At 32.9% G+C, this 18,521-nt stretch overlaps 2 protein-coding genes across 2 annotated transcripts; both read left to right on the plus strand.

Annotated features, from left to right (window-relative positions):
• On the plus strand, positions 1–4,130 carry LOC109187814 (basic leucine zipper and W2 domain-containing protein 2-like). Its single transcript, XM_019338156.1, has 8 exons — positions 1–172; positions 830–853; positions 1,000–1,105; positions 1,247–1,315; positions 1,867–2,360; positions 2,951–3,212; positions 3,486–3,694; positions 3,798–4,130. The coding sequence occupies exons 1-8, from the start codon at positions 168–170 to the stop codon at positions 3,862–3,864; spliced, it is 1,236 nt and encodes a 411-aa protein (XP_019193701.1). The 5' UTR covers positions 1–167; the 3' UTR covers positions 3,865–4,130.
• A 9,833-nt stretch (positions 4,131–13,963) lies between these two features.
• On the plus strand, positions 13,964–16,956 carry LOC109187813 (probable protein phosphatase 2C 33). Its single transcript, XM_019338155.1, has 5 exons — positions 13,964–14,666; positions 15,083–15,469; positions 15,547–15,664; positions 15,870–16,093; positions 16,193–16,956. The coding sequence occupies exons 1-5, from the start codon at positions 14,421–14,423 to the stop codon at positions 16,634–16,636; spliced, it is 1,419 nt and encodes a 472-aa protein (XP_019193700.1). The 5' UTR covers positions 13,964–14,420; the 3' UTR covers positions 16,637–16,956.
• The last annotated feature ends 1,565 nt before the right edge of the window (positions 16,957–18,521 follow it).

An 18,521-nucleotide genomic window follows, 5' to 3' on the forward strand; every position in this document is an offset into this window, starting at 1 on the left:
AATACCGAGCATATAACATCTCCGAAGAGGCTTCACAATCACGGGGAATCAATCTCTCTCTCTCTTTTCCTTTTCTCCTTCCCATTTCTCTCCTCTTCGTACTTTGCGTCGCGAGTAGCGTAGCAGAGGGTGTCCGCCTCTACACCGATTCATCTCGATCTTGGTTTATGAGGTAACGATTATGTCGCTTTCTATATCATTCCATGTTTCGGATTTAATTTTTTTTTTTACGAATTTTTAATTTGTAATCAATTTTGGGATTTTGGATCTGGGATCTGGTTCTTGGTTGCCAAAACATCGATTTTTTGCTAAAGAGAGTACAAATTTCAATGCTTTTGATGAGTAGGTTTGATTTTTATCGGAAGTGTGTATTTTCCAATTATAATTGTTATTGTTTTTTTGGGGGTTTCACTTTAGAAAGATGTCTGCTTTTTATTTCTAATGTTAAAGTAAGCTTCCCCCCAGCTATTGATACGATGCCCTTGCAATTTTACATGAAGTTTTTGAATTTGTAATTTATAGATTTCAGATTCGTGACTTTATCACTGTGTGTGTGTGTTTGTATTTTTTTTATTGGGTATATGGATATATATATTTTGTTTATCTTGATTCTTGAATGTGTAAGTACGTGTGTAGATATCACTATATAGACACCCTTAGTATATTAATGTATATATTCTCTTAGGGTTGGGGTTCAGCCTTTTGGAAGAATGTATATATTCTCTTTATCTTAAAAATTAGTGTTTATTCATTTGATATTTTTTACTCTCTAATATCTAAAGGTGTTGTTTTTCTTTTCTTTTTCAATATTTGTCTTGGAATGATGCAGCTCAAAGGAGAAACCCACTCTAGGGTAAGTGATTATTTTCATGTCCAATTTTTTAATAACAGCTGTGTCAAGCATTTGTTATGTTATTTACTTTCTTTCTTGCCATTACTATGGTTCTTCCAAGATTTTCTCTTGTTACTCATCATCATTATTTTTCATTGCAACTGTAGTGGCACGCGGATTAAGACCCGCAAACGGAATATTGCTGCGCCTCTGGACCCTGCAGCATTTGCAGATGTAGTGATCCAGATATATCTGGATAATGCTGGTGATCTGGTATTTGCGTTGCTTATTTATTTATTTACAAATCTTTATAGCTCATGGTTTATTTATTTACAAATCTTTATAGCTCATGGTTTATTTGGCTGCTGGCATCTAAATAGTCGTTCTATTGATTAAATGTTATATTGTGTGCAGGAACTTGTTGCTAAGAGCGTCGAGTCTTCAGAGCTTAACTTCTCAAGATACGGTGATACCTTTTTTGAGGTAATTATCTTAAATCCAATGTTTCTTTTAGTTACTCCAGAGTCCAAGGCTACTTTGCACTTCTATCTAATTTGGGCATTTGGCCAAGAAATATGAGGATTGTTCCTTAGGGCATATAAAAGGCTGAGCTATGCCTGGGCACCCTAATAAAAGCTTCTTAATTTACTGGTTTGTAAAATGCATTCACTCACAATTATCCATTTAGGGCTTAGGAATTCATTTTACATGTGTAATGTCTCAGTTATTTACCATTGTTGGACACATAATCATAAGATTCGTAGTGACCATTTTAAATGTTTCCACGGAGTGCTACTGGATTTAGTGTTTTCCATTCCAATTATCTCTTCAGAAGTTCACTATACGGAGTGTCATTTAACCGTATTGGTCATGCACTCATAAGATTCTTAGCTTTGTGATTACTTTGGGTTGCTCATTGCTTATATAGAGTTTATGTTGGCATTTCCATGTCAATTGGCTTCTTTGATTCCCTCAATGGTTGGTATTTCTATGCACTGCTCTGATCTTCATCTTTGTATCTGGTGCTATTGTAGGTTGTTTTCACAGGAGGCCGCACACAACCTGGAACAATCAAACCTGATGAGGGGGAGCGCCACCCTTATTCTGTAATTGAGTGTGAACCTAAGCGTGAAGCCATTCTTCCATCTGTAATCTATATACAGAAGATCCTACGAAGAAAGCCATTTCTTATAAAGAATCTTGAAAATGTTATGCGAAGATTCTTACAGTCATTGGAACTCTTTGAGGATAATGAAAGAAAGAAGCTCGCAATTTTTACAGCCCTTGCATTTTCTCAGAAGTTGTCAGGGCTCCCACCAGAAACTGTGTTCCAACCACTGCTCAAAGATAACCTTGTTGCCAAAGGGCTAGTTCTCTCATTCATCACTGACTTTTTCAAGGTATATTTGGTCGACAACAGTCTTGATGATCTGATATCAATTCTTAAGCGGGGTAAAGTTGATGACAATCTTCTTGAATTCTTCCCGTCTTCAAAGAGGACACCTGAAGCTTTCTATGAACATTTCACGTAAGTGACTTTTAATGATAAAGAGAGACATTCTGATATGCACCATAATCTTGTTATCATTATCATTGCTGCTGCTATCTTACCTGTGATTCTTAGAGTGGCTAATAGATTGGAAGTGGATATAACTTGAAACGAAAAAAATGACTCAGTAATTGCCAAAGGATATCATTTTTTCATTAGTATTTTAATTGGGATTACTTGTTCTTCTCCTATGACCCTTTATTAAGTATTACCACTTAAGAGGTTACTTTCACTCTTGACTGTGTATTGTTGATACTTGAGTGCACTTTCTTGACACTGTGTACATATTGATATGTTTATTGAGCTATGTTAAGAAAAATAAGATAGCAAACTCTTGTTTTCATATCTCCCGGATCCTTTACCTTTTGACCACCTGGACCATGATCACCATTAAATGGCCTAATGGAAACCTAAGTGTTTAAAATCAAATAGATCATATTGCTATCTTTACTTTAAAGTACAGAACAAAACCAATATCTGAGGACATCTGGCCGAAATTATTATTATTATTGCTGAAGTGCATATAAAATTATGTTAGGTGTTTCATATGCGCTTTCACTTTTTCACAGCAAGGAGGACCTCTTACCTTTGGTAGAATACTACAAGAAGAAGATTTTTGAGGTGAAACTCAAAGAAATGAAAACTGCATTAACGACTCAGATTGCAGAGGAAGCTGATATGGCTGAAGTCTTAGAAACAGTGAAACAGCATATTAAAGATGCTAAACTACCAGATATTGAGGTGGTGCGGATTCTGTGGGATGTGTTGATGGATGCTGTTCAGTGGTCTGGGAAGAACCAACAACAGAATGCTAATTCAGCTCTTCGCCAGGTAATCCACAATTTATGTTTTAATGTGGGAAACTGGGAATGCCTAACCAGAAAATCAACAGTGTTTGTTCCTCCATTAATCCTAGTCCTATATGCCCGAGGTTAACTGTTTAAGGGAGCTATCTACTGTGTGTGATGTAAATGGAAAATCATTGTGTTGTAGGCTATGAGGCACAGTCCTAGTCCTATATGCCCGTGTTGTATTTTTCTCGTCTTAATATTCAATGAACATTTCCAGTTTCCACTCAATTATTTACACTTCTTCCTTGTTCAGGTGAAAACATGGGCTGATCTGTTGAAAACATATTGCACTACTGGAAAACTCGAGCTGGAACTCATATACAAAGTCCAAGTTCAGTGCTACGAAGATGCCAAGCTATTGAAGCTGTTCCCTGAAATTATAAGATCCCTTTATGACCAGGAAGTGCTTGCTGAGGATACCATTCTTCATTGGTTCCGCAAAGGAACTAACCCCAAGGGCAGGTAAACCCGTCGTCTTTTGTTTTTTATTGTTTTAATGAGAAAACCAGCATGATTTGGGCCAACGATCCGTTTACTGACATGTCAAAATTTGTGTTGTGTTCAGGCAAACTTTTGTGAAGTCACTGGAACCCTTTGTGAAGTGGTTAGAGGAGGCTGAGGAAGAGGATTAATGCTTGTGGTTGGCTGATCATGTCCAGTTAACTATCATATCAAATTACAGTGCTGCTGTTCCTGCTGTATTACTATGCCTTCCCTTTTTTTTTTTTTTTTTTTTTTTTTTTTTTTTTTTTTTTTTAAATCTAAGAGTAGAATGCTAAACTTGGTACCAAATTGCGAGTTTGCTTGATTTTTAATGTTGTATTGAAGTTGAAGTCTGGTATGAACTATGTGTCTTGCTATAAGTAAGGCTCTGTGGATTCTGTTCTTGTGTTGTCAATATGTCATGGAACTTATTGAGGTAGTTAAAGCTTTTCACTTGTCACTAGTTTAATGATACTTTGATTTATGTGGGTAAAATTTGCTTTGTGATCTTAGTCGGTCAAAAGTTACAAGAAGGTAAATCACTATAGGTTGTCTATAATTTAGGGATGATAATGGGTTGGGTAGGATTATATTCCCGTCTAATTTACTTTATACATTTTCCACTCACTCCATCATCAACCCCCCCCCCCCAACCCCACCCCCCACACACACACAAGATGGGTTGGGTGAGTTCTAGCCAAGTTTAGTACATAAAATTCACCATATGAGGTTGAGTTGGGTGGATATTTATAGGGCAGATTGAAATTGCCATTCATATTTATAGTTAATTGGTTCAAATCATCCATATTTATAGTTAACTGGCTCAAATTCAGAATGTCAATAGGTAACTATCAGGAGAGTCGAATTTGAAATCTTATAATTATCAAGCTGATCAACTCAACAAGGATTGTCCTCACTAGTTTAATGATATTGATTAAATGATAAATATAATATATATAGTATTAAAACCTCTATTTAACATTTTAAATAAATGGATAGTTTTATGTCATTTATTCAAGACTTTAAACCCAAATAATATTTTCCTTCTGTTGGAATAAAGTCGAGTTTTAATGTTTTGGAAGCCATATAGGTTATGATGTGTAGATGGTAGAGATTGGATTTGTTTTATTTCACATATTAAAAAAGAAGGCAATTGGTCTGTTGATTATAAGGCTTCGGTTCTAAATATAATCTCTTTGGGTATGATTTATATATATGGCCCCGAACCTCCGATCCTAGATATAGAATTTAAGGGTTTGATTATGTGGGGCAAATTATGCCCTGAAAACGTGTTCACCGAGAATGGTGAACACAAGGCCAAACGACGTCGTTTTTAGACAAAAAAAAAAAAAATTGCGGGTGTGGAGTTAACAACGCGCGTTGATCAAATTATGAATTTTCTGTTATGAGATTATGAATTTTCATAATCGCATAACAGAAAATTCATAATCGCATAACAGAAAATTCATAATCGCATAACAGAAAATTCATAATCTCATAACAGAAAATTCATAATCGCATAACAGAAAATTCATAATCTCATAACAGAAAATTCATAATCTCATAACTGAAAATTCATAATCTTATAACAGAAAATTCATAATCTCATGGTTCCAAAGTGAATGTGTAGGCATGGTTCCAAAGTGAATGTGCAGGCATGGATTCATAATTTATGAATGTCTGTGATTTCGGACGGGAATGTGTAGGCATGGTTCCAAAGTGAATGTGCAGGCATGAATTCATAATTTATGAATGTCCGAAATCATTGTTAACCTCAAATTAAAGTGAAACCGCAAAATGTGAAAATGAAGAAGAAAAGTCACGCAATTAATTAAAAAAAAAAAAAGAAAAGAAGATAAGATAACGGTGTACTAACACCGTTGGAACCGTGTTCACCATGAATGGTGAACACGGTTTCATGGCATAACGCTCCATTATGTGGCTTCGGTCCTAAATATAAGCTATAATCTTTTTGAGTATGCGTGTCTTCAAGGACTCTCTTTAGTTTGCTTCTTGCCAATGACATAGTTAATTAGAGACTTATTAAAGTTATTTGGTCTAGATTATTATAGCATTTTCGGGAGATTTTCATTGGTTTTTGTAGAGCTAATGCTTATGTGGAGGAGAGAAGGAGATGAGAGAGAAGAAAAATAGTGGTTGCAGGAAAAACTTGATTTTTGCAGAAAAAGTGGGGTCCACCAAAAAAAGCAAAGAAGCTCTCTGGCGCGCGTGAGGCGCACCAAGCACACCCAGTCGGGCGCGTGTACTCCACGTTAATCCGTAATTTTTTTTTTTAATTTTAAATTTATTTTTCCATTCATCTTCTCTTTCCTAGTCACATCTACAAAAACTTCTAAAAAACTACAACTATTTGAGATGCTCTTATAATAAGATAATAATTCATGTTAAACTTGATTAATTCGTTATTAAGTAATAATCGACATGAAAAAATTGTAATATTTTTCAGAAGCCATATCTTAAAGATAATATTTGGATTGGAACATGATTTCTGTTTTCGTGTTTTCCACATGAATATTAGTTGGAAACGTAATTGAAATGACATTGTGATTGAGTGCATGTTTAACATACTGTCTTGTTCGATCAACATCATTAATCAACCAATAAATCAAATTGTGATTATTAGCCTATATTTAACATAACAAATAAATATTCTTATGATATTGGTGATAAGTAAGTTCTACCTGAGTTCAAGGTAATAAAATAGTTCTTAAAAAATTATGTTATAAAGCATCATATATAGTAACTCATGATACTTTATGTTGTGTGTTGTGTACGTAATTATCATTACATGTGAAAAGTCTCCTCACATGAAACTCGTGATATAAATTGAAGGATAACCTTTCTCTAAGGAAAATGCTACATGTACTTTTATTTTGTACTTCTAACTTGTACTCTATATATAAAACTATATTTGTATTGGAACACACATAAAAAGAAAAAAATTTATCAGAATCCGTCATAGGGAGTAAAATTTAAAAAATAAGATTAGGGAGTACATGTAGACATGTATTAAAAATCTTTCTCTAATATTGTTTGTTTGGTGTAAACAGTTATTTGCGTGTTGCCCAATCTGTCAATTAAGTACTTTAATCAATCTGCCAATTTGTAAATCCATATTTGATTTCATAATATATTTTAAAACTGGATTGGGTAGTTGGCGCAGCTCAAAAAAATCCAATGGAAGGGGGTAGGAGAATGGCCAACTAAATAATACAAATTGCCAACCGACAAAATTTTATACGTACGTTTATGCAAAATGATTGATATTGTTTCATCCTATCTTAATTTGAGGAGTAGAATTGTAAATTGAGATAGATCTTAAGACTTAATTCATTCAAATTGATATCTTAATTTGAAAATGATGAAAATATTCTTAATAATTTTATATTTCGGCATGTCTTAAACGAAGGGGTGACCGGCGTGATGAAATTTTGACACTAAAATAATAGTTGTGAATGAAAATTAATAGGAATTAAACATGTGGACTAAAACTGTCATTTTGCTAATTCTCGTAGAACCAAAATTGGTATTTCCTCATTTAAAGTTGTTGGAGATATTACATTAACCCATTTTTAAGGTTGGGTTAACAATTTGGAACTTGGAAGTCCGAGTGATTTATCAGCCGAAGAAGATTAATTAGTTCAAAAAGAACTGAATTCAATTAAGGCTTTTTTGAGATCCAATCAGTAGTTTGCTTTTTTACTATTTTAGACTTTGGTTATAAAAAGGGAAAAAAACGATAGCAAATTTTACTTTTAATATTATTACATGTAATTTTTTAATGTATCTTATTACATCCTTAACTTTTATTTGATGTTATAATTTATCCTTTCCTTATTAAATTTGTATCATTTCACTATTTAATAAAATAGAGATAACATATAATTTCATTATTCAATTTAAAAAGTTTACGAGAGAGACGGTAAGAAATTATATGTTGAGAGTAAGAGGCTTGAATGTGAAAATTACATGTTATTAATCCCTTTTATTAAATATTGAATGACAAAAATGTAAAGAAATGACTAATTGTGAAAACAAATTATAGTTGTCAAATTAAAAGAATTAGATTAAATCTAACAATACCACAATCATAGAAAGTTATTACAAGTGAAATTAACTCAAAATGAGAAAATAAGCGTTCTTTCACTCTCACTAAAAGTCTAAAATCACTTTTCACTCATTAAAACTACATGCTCCTCCCTTTCTAAAAATAGTCACCCCTTACACTTATTCGCTCATTTTCTATTTTCACAAGTAAAAAAATCCATCAATATCTCTCAAATAAGCTCAATCATGCATGTATATATAGTGTTGGTTTTACCGGTAGAACAGTCAACTAGTTGAAAACTAAGTATAAACTCGTAAAAATAGGATATTGTTATTGTTCTTAGTGAAAAAAAAAATTACAAACCCTTTTCCCAAAATATTTATATACCTCAAACTAAGGATTTGGACTAAATACATATAGTAAATCCTTCAAATCAAGGACATTAATTACAAATTTGATCTCCCAAAACATTAACAGGGCGTTTAGTTCACTGTAATTTAGTTGTAATTGAATTGGAATTCAATGGATACCTCAATTACGTTGTTTGGTTGTATGAAATTACAATTTCTTCTTTTTGTTGAATTGCCCCATGAAGTACATGTCAATGAATTTGAGAAAGGAAACATAGATGAAATGATACTACTACCTTTGATTGTTATTACTATTATTATTACAAAAAGGGTATTATAGTCTTTATCACTTCTTTCCTTCTCAATTCCAATAATTCTATTTCTCCCTACCAAACAATATAATTTGAATTCCTACTTTATTCCCACCGAATTACAATTCATTTCCTCCCTAATTCATTTCTTCCCAGCAAATGCCCGTAAGAAAGTAATATTCAAAACAATTAAGAAAAACATTGTTTTAAAATTGGGCCAAAATCCCAGAGTTGTATTTCCCATACTAATTATCACCTGTTTCATAAGTTTAATATAATATCAGGCTTAGACCGACTACCTGATCTAAGATTGAATATTAGACTATATGTATCCAATCCAACATGTAACAAAGAAATAAGAAAATATTTTGGTTTATTTGTAAAGTGTCATTAGCTTTTCCCGCTCGAATTCTCACGTAAACAAAAATGATATGTAGATAGATTGTCGTTAGAGCAAAGCAAATTAAAGTCCAGACGTTAATTGTTGGATAGATATATAACGTATTAGCGTGCTGAATTTAAGAGTGTGGTCGACTGGTCGTGGATAAAGCGATGATCTGATCCGATGATCATATCCCCACCGACCACCGTGATCTGCCATTGTAACGGAAACAAGACGACCTGTCATCACGTGACCTGTGTAACCGTGGACTGCCTGCCTGGCATGGATTTTCTTCCCTATCTAGTCTTATGAAACAACACGTCCTCTGATCTGTCTACATATGCACAAACTACTCATGTTTTGTACTTTTCTTATCTTCTTTATTTGCCACGTGGACATTAAGGTCTCATCCGAATACATTTATCCAATTTCTCATCACGTTTATTGACTTTCTTAATTTGAACTGATCAGCTATATGTAAATAATGTCAGTTTCAAAGCATGATTTTGAGTAGTGATTGCATACTTTTGTAAATTAAAAAATCTTTTGTACTTAGACCAAATACCAATGTAATCTCTCTCTCTCTCTCTCTCTCTCTCTCTCTTTTTAATGACGAGAAAAATCGAAACCACTACTAAAAGTGTGCACTTGATAAATTATGTTCGTGTATAATAGCGCCCAAACCACATAGAAGAGGTAAACCACACAATAATCTTATTCACTTGTATCATTTAATTATGTACATTTAAATTTAAATTAATTGAATAACTTATTGCATTATTCATAAAGTTAGTTCTATATATTAATAAAAATAAAGTTTAATGTAAATAAATATCACATTTGCATAATAATTGATTATATTGGTTGTAACATGCAATAAATAGTGGGAATGATTGTTAATTATTATTATTATTATTATTATTTTGGTGTAAAGGAGGGGTAGAAAGTCTCGAGATTTAGTAGATCCTTCTAGAGGTAACGTTAAAGATTTAGTAGATATTTCATGACAATAAATAGTGGGAATGATTGTTAATTATATATGTTATCTTGAAACGATATCGTTTGGACCAGAGTCTATATTATATACATCATAATTCATGATATAATGATGGTAATGAATAAGATTTTGGGTGTTTATGGTGAGTTGGCATTTGCATGCAATTAATAAGATTTTCCATACGAACATAATCTGGGCACGGTTGCGTTTCCCACAATAACTTCTAGCAATTATTAATAATAATCTATAGTTGCCAATTGGATAATCTTAAATATAATTTAAAAATAATTTTTGTTTTTTGGGGTGCGGGGGGTGGGGGGCCAAAATCAAATGGAGTTTGACGAAAGGAAAGCTTAAGAAATATTTTAATTAATAAAAATTGAAATTGAAGAATCTGTTCATTCTAAACTAAAATGTAAAATTGATAATTTGATTGTATATTTACGTTATATTTATTATATGTTTAAAAATTACAACTGAACTATTAGAAGATTAGTGGATTAGGTAAAAATTACAACTAAACTACACATGTGCATTTATGTAGGTGTATATATATGTATTATATATATTTATATATTTATATATTTTTATTTTTATTAATTAATTATTTATATATTTTTATTTTGATTCCATTCTTATTTATTATCAAATAAAATGACTCATTTTACTTAAAACCCTTTACTATTATCAAATATTCGATTCTCATTGCCATTGAGTTTAACTAATAGAAAATTCGTAATTTTCTAGTACGAGAATCATACTTCACTTATTCAGCCACTCGTTTCGGAGTACACTTATTTTGTTTTAAATCTTACAAGAAATTAATCAATGTTAACATTTTAACAAAAAAAAAAAATACTTTGTAATACTTTATTATTAGATTTGTACAAATGTATTACATTTATGTTTCTTTAAAATTTATGTGTTTCACTTGTTTTAACTTAACCAATGGACATTAAATATTAGTAGCAATAATTGTTATTATATACGGAGTAATTTTTTTGAAGTCATATACGGAGTAATTAATTTGTCCGAAATGTATAAATTAAATATGTGGAACAGTGACATTCCATACTCTCTTACGATCAATCCATTTTTTATTGCTTTACACTTATCTATAAATTTACTATTTTGGATATACGTAACATAGTTTTATTTTGTTCGTTTCCAAAATAACATTGTCGCATCATGAATTCTGAAAATGATGGAAATGGTATAAGTATTTAAATGAAAGATTAGACATAATATCTTTACTTATTAAGTTTTAGCTTGAGTTTTACTTATGTAGGAACAACAATTATAATCCAACTCGTAGATACTTTCCTGAATCCGCCCAACATAAATCATGTTTTTTTGAATGATATATAACAGGTGATGCATCTAATAAAAATTTATTCCAGTGGTGTAAAGGCAAGTTTTGAAAAAAATCAACTGCTTCAAGTTGGGAGGTTGGGTTAATTAATTCAATCATTATATGGTAGAGCATTGTTCATATTACAATGTGAACCGTTGATATACATTATCTAGTTTTAGTAATCGAAGGTTCATTTTTAAATAATATTTTAAAAAAATTCAGTACACTAAAAATGAACATTTATTAATGGTTCATATTGCATGCAATATGAACCATGACCCAAGGTATAATTTGTCGGGTCAATATAGAAAAAGTATAAGAGTGAGTTGGATGGAGGATGTAGTGACTCTTAAGTCTTAACCCACTATTGATGTATCTAATCTAATAAAATCTAATAAAATCTTATAAAAGCCAATTGTGTTTGGTAGTATAATTTGTATCAAGTGTTTGTTATTTCTGTTGTTCCTTTATAATTTCTTTTCAAATTTACCATTTAACATTAGTCATTAACTGAAATTAAAAATTTGTTAGTAGAATAAGTGTCATTAAATCTTTCTTTAGTACTCTTTGTGTTGTACATTTACACTTTCATAGCAAGTTTATCTTCAATTATTATTATTATTATTATTTTTGTCTTTTGTCAATTCTACCATCACTATGTACGTACAAACACATGCATACATATCTCCATGGTTGAAAAAATCGCTAGGCGCTCATCGGGCGCTCGGGGAGCGCCTAGGGCGCCTAGGCGGGGATTAATCGGCACCTAGACGGCCATGTAATTTTTTATTTTATTATTTATTATAAAAATATTTGTTTATTTTATTTTATTTTTTAAAACTTGATAATTATAAACTATTTAATACTTTAATAGTTAATACTAAAATATTAAATATTAACCTAAAAAACATCTAGAGTTTGAACAATTTAGGATTATTACGCTCAAAACGATGTCATTTTGAATAAAATAACTCATTTAAAAAGAATGGAACAATAGTTAGTCGGTGCCTAGGAGGCCTAGGCGACACTTAGGCGGCCTAGTCGGTCAGCCGCCTAGACCATCGATTCAGCTACCTAGACCATTGATTATGGTGATATGCTAGGCGGCCGACTAGTGCCTAGCGCCTAGACGCCGATTAATCGGTGCCGAGACGGAATTTTTGCAACACTGTCTATATATGTAGTTTCAATAAATATAATTCAATTTAATAACACTTTTTAATTAATGAATAATGTATAAATATTTTAATATGATTTTCTTCTTTGGAATTTTAATTTTCTATTTATTTTAACGTCATTTTTAATTTTTTTTTTTTTTTTTTTTGGGGAGGGGAGGGGGGGGGGGGTGTGGTGGTGGTAAAAGAGTGTTATGTTTTTCATTTTGTATTTTATTTAATATGGAATATATGAATCATTGGTTTATTGTCAACAAAACATTTACGTTTCATTTATTATGGTATCCATGTTAAAATCTAATTATATTTTTTAAAAAAATTATGAAGAAAAACTAATTGCATTTTATTTTCTGTTTAAACTCATTAACAGTATAATTCAAGTATTTGATTTCCAATTCTGATTTCGATTCTATTGTTTGAAAATTGAAACAAACAACCCCTAAGTTTAATTAGATTGCATATATTATATATATATGATATGTTGAATATAGATATTAGATTCCAAACATATCGCATCCTGAATCCGTGAAAATGATGGAAATGGTGAGGCTTTGCAGCACGGAGCTCCTTCTTCCCATCCTGAAAGGTACAAACTACAAAGACTAGGCCATCTTTGGTAAATTGTTGATCTATCGGTCAATTTTGATTTATTTAACCACTATTAATTATTTGATTTGATTAAAAAATTAATATAAGTGTTTGATTAATTAATTTTTTACAACTTTAAAATGCTAAAATTAAAAAAACTGCTACAAACAACTTTTTCAATTAGCCTTTTGAGAAAAGAAATTATACTAAACAGTTACCAGCTAACAATTAATTTACCAAACACTTTCTATAATCAGCTAATGTTATCAACTAGTTATACTCTCTAATTAACTCAATCAGCTAACATACAATTGTACAATAATATATATTTCATCTTATCTCATTTTATCTGTTATGTTTATTATTTATTGATCAAATCAACCTTTTTCTTTACTTAATCTTTTTAATAGTTTTTAATTATTTATAAATTTAAATTTTTATTTCTTATAGTACTTTTAGTATAATTTTTAAATATATAAATATGTTATTAATGTTAAATATAAAAAGATTAAATTTAAAATGATTTCAGTAAAATTTATTAATCAAATCATACACATAAATAGTAGGAAAGTAGTATAAACTACAGTATATAATACGGTTGATAAATGCATATTACATGTAGACGGCCTGACAGCCAGATAAATAATCTCTCTCTCTCTCTCTCTCTCTCTCTAAAATTGAAGAATTCTCATCGGCGGCTTTTTTGCGATCTCAATTCTCTCCTCATATCTCTCTCCGACTCTGCGTTGTTCATTGCTATTCCTACTCTTTTTAGCGATTTCTTTTAATATATTTCTATATTTGACCAATTATCGTGGAACTCTGAGCTTGTCTGTGCATTAATTTTGATTTGATTTGAGGAATGGCACTCTTCCAGACCTGTATTGATTGGGAATCTTAGCTTGTTTCAGCAGAAATGGAAGTGGGGGATTCGGGATTTTGAGCATTTCAGGCGATCTTCCCGAATTATTGGTTTTGCAAGCAGTGATAGAGTGGATTGCGAGAGGGAGGAGAGAGAGAGAAAGGTACTTATTGGATTGTTCATATTAAATGAATTTATAAAGGGCTCTGCTTAGAAAGATCTGTTCTTTATGCTTGCTCCAATATCTGTAATAATTCTGGTAAAGTGCAGAAAAAGGAAAGAAAAGGTAGTTTGTTATTATTAGATTATATTATTATTATTGAATTCGTGTTAATCTTTTATAAGGATCATTTAGTGATTAACATATATAGTTGTCTGCCATTGAAAAGCTCATTACTTTATTGAGGCTGCAAGGAATTAGAGTCCTTTTTTGTATTGAAATTTGGCACTGGATCTGGTGAATTGTTTGGATCAAGTGGAGGGTTGGGAGAGTTGATTTTGAAGAACTTGGGAAGGTTATCAGTAAGAGAGCTGTGACGGAGTCGAATACGGAAAATAGGGGGTGTGGTTGTGTTGCAGTTGTGGAGTGCTTTTTGAATGTAGTCAGGGCCCTCCAGATGGGGTCCTGCTTGTCTTCTGAAAGCAGGAGCCCTCTCCAATCCCCAACATCTGCTATTGGGAGGAAGAGGAAGAATTCTAAGAGGAGGCCTGGGTCCAGGAATTCTTCCTTTGACCTTAGGAAGGAAGAACATCTGCATAGGATCCCGGGGCGCAGGTTCTTGAGTGGCTCCAGTGATGTCGCTACTCTCTTTACACAGCAAGGCAAGAAAGGGACCAATCAAGATGCAATGATTGTTTGGGAGGTGCAGTCCTTGCACTCACTTCTTATGTTTTAATCGCACTGTTTCATATTTTGAGTTATACAGCTATAATGTTTCATGAGCAATCAGTATATGTGTTCTTCATTACTCATTAAATTCCTGCTGTGTTATTTGGTTTTAGTGTTTTTTGTTCCTCTCTCTCTCTGTCTCTCTAGGATTGCAATTCTTTGTCCAGTGTCAACCTATGCTTTGATATAACCCATGATTCACTTGATGTTTTGCTTATTGATGCTTATAATACATGGACTGTAGCACCTAAAGTTCTATTAGATGGCTCATTTTTCCTATGCATATGATCATCCCATGTTTCATCGTCTATACCTTCTGCTGTAATCTGAATCATCTTTCCTGGAAAGGGAGCAGTGTCTCTGATTATTTTTTATTTTTACTATTTTCAGAATTTTGGTTCAAGAACTGATACTGTTTTTTGTGGAGTCTTTGATGGCCATGGTCCCTATGGTCACATGGTTGCAAAAAGAGTGAGAGATTCTCTTCCCTTGAAATTAAGTGCGCTCTGGGAAGTTAATACTAAAAGTGAAGATGTCCTTATAGAGTTCAGTCTAAATACGGCTTTGAGCATGAATTCTGAGAGTGCTTCCCTCTTATCTGCTGATGAAGTTCCAATGGCATCTATTGATGTTGAAGAAGTTCATAAACAACCAGATGTCTTTCTGACATTGAAGGATTCATTTTTAAAGGCGTTTAAGATCATGGATAGGGAACTGAGGGGCACAAGTATTGATTGTTTCTGCAGTGGGACAACTGCAGTAACTCTTGTGAAACAGGTACCTAGGCATGATTCTTGACTATCTTATTATTTTTCATGAAGCCTTTCATGATTATCAATTTATTGCTTTATCAGGGCCAGGATCTTATAATCGGGAATGTTGGCGACTCTAGAGCTGTACTGGGTACAAGAGATAAAGACAACTCTCTTACTGCTGTGCAGTTGACTGTGGATCTCAAGCCTAGTCTTCCGGGTATACATATATCTTGCTGCCTCCATGCTGATCTTCTTTCTGAAATTGACAATTTATGTTATTACTTATTTATTTTGAAGTTTAATGAAGTTCTATGGGTTTAATCTCCCTCTCTTATCATGGATATCCTCTGATTTCCAAATTCCTTCGTCTTTCAAATATTGTTCTCTTGAGCTCGTTTTATTTTTGTTCTTTTATCTGACAGCGGAAGCCGAGAGGATTCGCAAGCATAAAGGACGTGTATTTGCTCTTCGTGACGAGCCTGAGATTGCAAGAGTGTGGCTGCCAAATACAGACTCTCCTGGCCTTGCCATGGCACGTGCTTTTGGAGATTTTTGCCTCAAGGATTACGGTCTCATCTCTGTACCAGATGTTTCATACAGGCAGTTAACAGAGAGAGATGAATTTATTATCTTGGCAACAGATGGGGTATTGAATCTGATTTTGATTCTTTATGTCTTCATATTCTTGGATTCTTTTTTTCCGATCTGATCTCCATTGTACACATGAATTCATAAAATATCACAGATTTGGGATGTGCTTTCAAACGAAGAGGTGGTAGAGATTGTGGGTTCAGCGCCTGCACGCTCATCTGCAGCTAAACTCCTGGTTGAAACAGCTGTTCAAGGCTGGAGGACCAAATACCCAACTTCCAAAGTCGATGACTGTGCTGTTGTCTGCCTCTTCCTCAATTCACACTCAGACGATATATCTTCTGCCTTCAATGACAATGGGAAGGTAAAGGACCACTCGAGCACTGCTCGAAACGGTGAAGATGTCGAGGAATCTTTAGAAGAGAGCAACGAGGAAACCTCCGAGCAAGAGTTAGGTTGGAAAGACTGGTCTTCCCTTGAAGGGGTGTCTCGTGCAGACACCTTATTGACCTTGCCAAGGTTTGACCCGGAAAAGGAGGAAGATAAAACTGCAGCAGGAGGAGGGACAAAGACAAAGACGAAAACCAATAAAGGGTAAAACAACCAAAGGTCTGGATTTGAATTTTGCGACCCAGATTTCATTTTTTTGTGTATCTTTAAAATATCATTAGGGTATTGTTTTTCTACAAGGGGAAAGTTGTTGTATGGCCATTGGCATTCATTCTGGACAAGGAGAGGTATGCCCCACTTTATTAGTGCCTGGGGATCCCCCATCTCTCTTCCCCTATCAAGTGTGGTAAGAATTGGAATTTTGTAGCATCCAAAGTGCCATCTTTTTATGATCCTATGTTGTTCTTGTTCCAGATTCTTTTATCAGTTGATAAACTTGTGTGATTCATTAAAAATTTGTTCCATTAATGATATTCTGTGGCCAAGCAGGCCCCTTTTGCTTCAACTTGCACTTGTTTATCATTGCTACAAAAATCAGAATATGTATACATCTGTTTGGTTCTAATCATTCCAACTGTCTTTTTAGGTTGCATTCATTAAGTGCAACTTGCAAAATGGTTCCCTTTTGTTGTTTTCATTCATTTTGCTGAGCTTGCAGTTTGTTCTGGTGTTAACATCAACAACGAAAAACGCGTGACGAATTTAAATTGAAATTAGAAAAAATTGCACTTTGGTATATGAATTATATGGTAATAGCGCGAATTTAATCTCTAAGTATGTCACGAGTATTACCCGTTTTACTTCTTGAATTGTCAGCAAAATGACGCTTTTGGTCTTTTCCTTGATGAATTTTGTTAAAATTTTCGTTATTCTTCATCTTAGTTAACTAACGGTATTGCCAAGTAGCTTATAGCTCAATGACACCTTTGTGGCTCTCCCAAATGGGAGGTCACAAGTTTGAACCTAAGTGACTATTAAAGAAATTTTACTTACTTTAATAGTCAGAAATGTTGACCAATGAACTTTATTAGTGTGTCTACTTTTTTTTATGTTTTTGGCCGAATTAAGAGTGTATATTTTATTAATAACTAACGGTCTATTGAATATTAACATTCTTGATTTGAGCCAGTTATTTATGAAGATCTTGACTGGTCTATTTCGATTTTGTTAAATTCTAACAAAATCTACAAAAGTAGCAACCTTATTGACAACATTTTACTCTTGACTTATATTTATTGACTTATAAACCCATTGAAAGCAATGTCGGGTAAAATAACAGTTTTTTTTTTTTTTTTTAATACTTAGTCTAAAATTTTAATGAATCATTAGTTGTTGACGCCATCACTGACGTTTCAGCAAGAACATAGACATCCTGTAGTCCGATGAATGACAAATCGGAGGTAGGGCAAGGGGTGATCAGTGATCGCTTCTGTCGGGTTGTGCCTTCCAATTGTATTAACGTTAGGGATTTGTATACCCCTTCACCCAAACAAATTTTATATTTGTCTAATAATAAATTTAGAGTTAGTTTAGAAAAGGAATGTTCCTTTTCCATCTTAAATTTAGGTTGAGTGAGTGAAAAGTTTCACTTAGAACTTGCTTTCAATACAGTGCCAAATGTCGGTGCACACATGAAATCTGTTTACTTTGGACATAATTCCCACACTATCGCCATCGATGTTCAAATTTTGGTCTCTTTTCTCAGATACTGCCTACTGAACCATTGAGCTAAGCCCGTGCGGACAATTTGGTCCTATGTTAAGCAATTTGTTTGGAAAACATCAATTGTAAGGATAAAAGTGTGAAGTACATAATTTTTTCTCCATTATACTTTATGTATAAAGACAAAAGTGTGAAATATTACAGTAGTTCTATAGTAGTTACAATGATTTTTTTTTTTTTTAAATTACAGTAGTTCTATAAATATTAAATGATTTTTTTTTTTGAAACAATATTCAATGATCTAAAATGTATTCTAGACTTTCAAAAATTGTAGCAATGGACTTATATACGAACAATAATGGAGAAAAAAC

This window comes from Ipomoea nil, unplaced genomic scaffold (genome assembly GCF_001879475.1).
Source record: "Ipomoea nil cultivar Tokyo-kokei standard unplaced genomic scaffold, Asagao_1.1 scaffold1421, whole genome shotgun sequence".
NCBI lineage: Eukaryota > Viridiplantae > Streptophyta > Magnoliopsida > Solanales > Convolvulaceae > Ipomoea > Ipomoea nil.